This window comes from Saccostrea echinata, unplaced genomic scaffold, assembly GCF_033153115.1.
Source record: "Saccostrea echinata isolate AGI-Se365-2 ecotype Australia unplaced genomic scaffold, CSIRO_AGI_Sech_v1 ptg000075l, whole genome shotgun sequence".
In the NCBI taxonomy this organism is placed as follows: Eukaryota; Metazoa; Mollusca; class Bivalvia; order Ostreida; family Ostreidae; genus Saccostrea; species Saccostrea echinata.
In genome coordinates, this window is record NW_026889824.1 from 2,433,130 (window position 1) to 2,435,353 (window position 2,224).

Consider the following 2,224-nt stretch of genomic DNA (forward strand, 5'->3'; position numbering starts at 1 on the left):
GATACAAGCATTTTATGTGAGTGTAATTGTGGATGTAGAAAATGGTATCATTGGTCATGTGTGTACTATGATCCAACTGAGTATGAAGATCTAGATTGTCTCTGGTATTGTCCCACTTGTGTAAGAAATTGTGACATAATATTTTAAAGGTCAGACGTTAATTCACAGGCTCCTTGAAAATCAATCATAATTAAGGGGTCCAAGCTGAAATTTTCTTGGTTCCTGAAGTTCTGAATTATGAAAATCTCATCAAACCTCATTAATTCCAAAAAATAGGTGTTATAGTTCTACTATTATTTATATATAAGTGAAGAAGTCCAAATTTCTTCATATTTCTTAATTATAGTGAATCCAACTTCAAGCATATATTAGTTCATGGAATGAGGCAATCTCATTGTCAATGATTTAAAACAAGTTTTTAATAATATGTATTTGATAATTTGAATAAATACAAAACAAAAATGTACATGTAATTCCTTCATTTTCATAAAATTAATATATAATTGAAATTGAAACAATATGCCAGACAATTAGAACTTGATGGTGTGTATATTTAGTAGAATTTTTCAATTCCATCTTTTTGTATGTGACAATGACAGTTGTTATTTTATCATTAATAAAACAAGTTGTGACAAAATGATGTTAATTAACAAAAAATGTTTTACTCAACTTGGAAATTACAGAGAGGATATTCAATGTTTTGTAGTTGGATATGGAATTTATTTCCTGAGTGGGACAGGATAGTTTGATATTTCCAAGAGGTGCGAAGCACGAGTGAATACCATATATATAGGATAGGACTTTTCTGTAAATTACACAGTTTAAATCAATTGTGTTTCAAAGATATAAAAAATTTAAAACAATAACCGATTTATTTACTAACTCCACAAAAATAATAGAGATCTTAAGTCAACTTAATTATAGAAACATGAGGGTATCTGAGTTTAAAATCATAGAAATTTTAATGCATTACATATATCATGTGTATCTACACTCAATTTCATATCAGTATTATTTTTAGTTCAGATACACCATATATACCCTTATTCATCTGACTTCAAATAGGGATTCTGAAAATTCACAAGGTAGGCACAGGTTTTGAATATTTGCTCGTAAACATCTACTTGCGATAGTTTAAGTTCTTGTCTTAGGATGTTGAAAGACTTTATCCTACGCATACATCGTTCTACATGAACCCGTGCTCTGGAGATGACCTTCGACTTTGATAGTTCATTTGCAGTAAATTGTTGTCTGCTTGCACCCTTGAAAGAAGGAATTACTAATTTAACACCACAAGGTAGATCCTCTTCAATCGTAAAGCCCCTGTCCACCATGACTTTTTGTCCTGGTATAAGAGAGCCCAGAAGGTCCTGGCTTTCTTGTGTGATCTGTTTGTCTGATGACTTTCCAGGATAAGCTTTTGAGATATATGTAACAGCCCCTGAGGGATGGATTCCAACTAGAAATTTTATTGTGGAGTGGTGTTTATAATTGCTGTGAGTCTGTTTATGATACTCCACACTGGAAGGTGTTTCACTGAACAGTTCTGTACAGTCCAGAATTACTCTTAAGTTTGAAAATGGTTTGAAGCAACTTGCAAGTCCAACATCTTCTTCTGGCTCTGCATTTTTACATAAAAGTTCCAGTTCCACAGATAAGAGGTTGATCCAGGTTGTGAAATTTCTGGAGAACTGACTGGAGCTCACACCAAAACGAAGACTGCATTCTTCAAGTAAGTGTCCTGTTTGTAAACGATACAATACACTGAAGAATTCCTCTCGCAGACTGAGTTGTCTAGTGACACCAGGCTTTCTCTTCACACCGTAGCCGTCCAGATTAAATGGTTGGACATATGTTGTTCTTTCACCATGGAAGTACTGCATAGATGAAGCTTTTGGTTGTAGATATGTAAATAATGAGTTGAAAACATCAAGATCCAAGCCCGTGTAAAAGTTAAATAACTGCTTATTTTGCTGTATGACTTCCATATTGAAGATCTGATTTTTTGAACACATTTCTTGGTAAATTTTTGAGTCTCTTTGAACAGACTTGAAAAAATCCCAGAAATCTGGGTCATTTGAAGTTAAATCACCAAAATGCTGGAAACTCTGCTGGTCAGAAAGTGTTCCTAAATAATCATGGCCATTTATCTCTGGTGCCTGTTAAATTAATAGAGTCAGTTATTAATCCTACATGCTACCCAGAAAATAACTCAAAAATATTT

General features: G+C 33.3%; 1 protein-coding gene across 1 annotated transcript; it reads right to left on the reverse strand.

The window, feature by feature from the left end:
* Nucleotides 1-1,043: 1,043 nt before the first annotated feature.
* Nucleotides 1,044-1,988, reverse strand: LOC133176423 (uncharacterized). The gene has a single exon (XM_061311548.1). It carries the CDS (start codon nt 1,986-1,988, stop codon nt 1,044-1,046), a length of 945 nt encoding a protein of 314 aa, XP_061167532.1.
* Between the last annotated feature and the right edge of the window lie 236 nt (nt 1,989-2,224).

Bases quoted from the DNA above. Each gene is read 5' to 3' on its own strand.
- LOC133176423 (XM_061311548.1), bottom strand. From the start codon at position 1,988: ATGGAAGTCATACAGCAAAATAAGCAGTTATTTAACTTTTACACGGGC.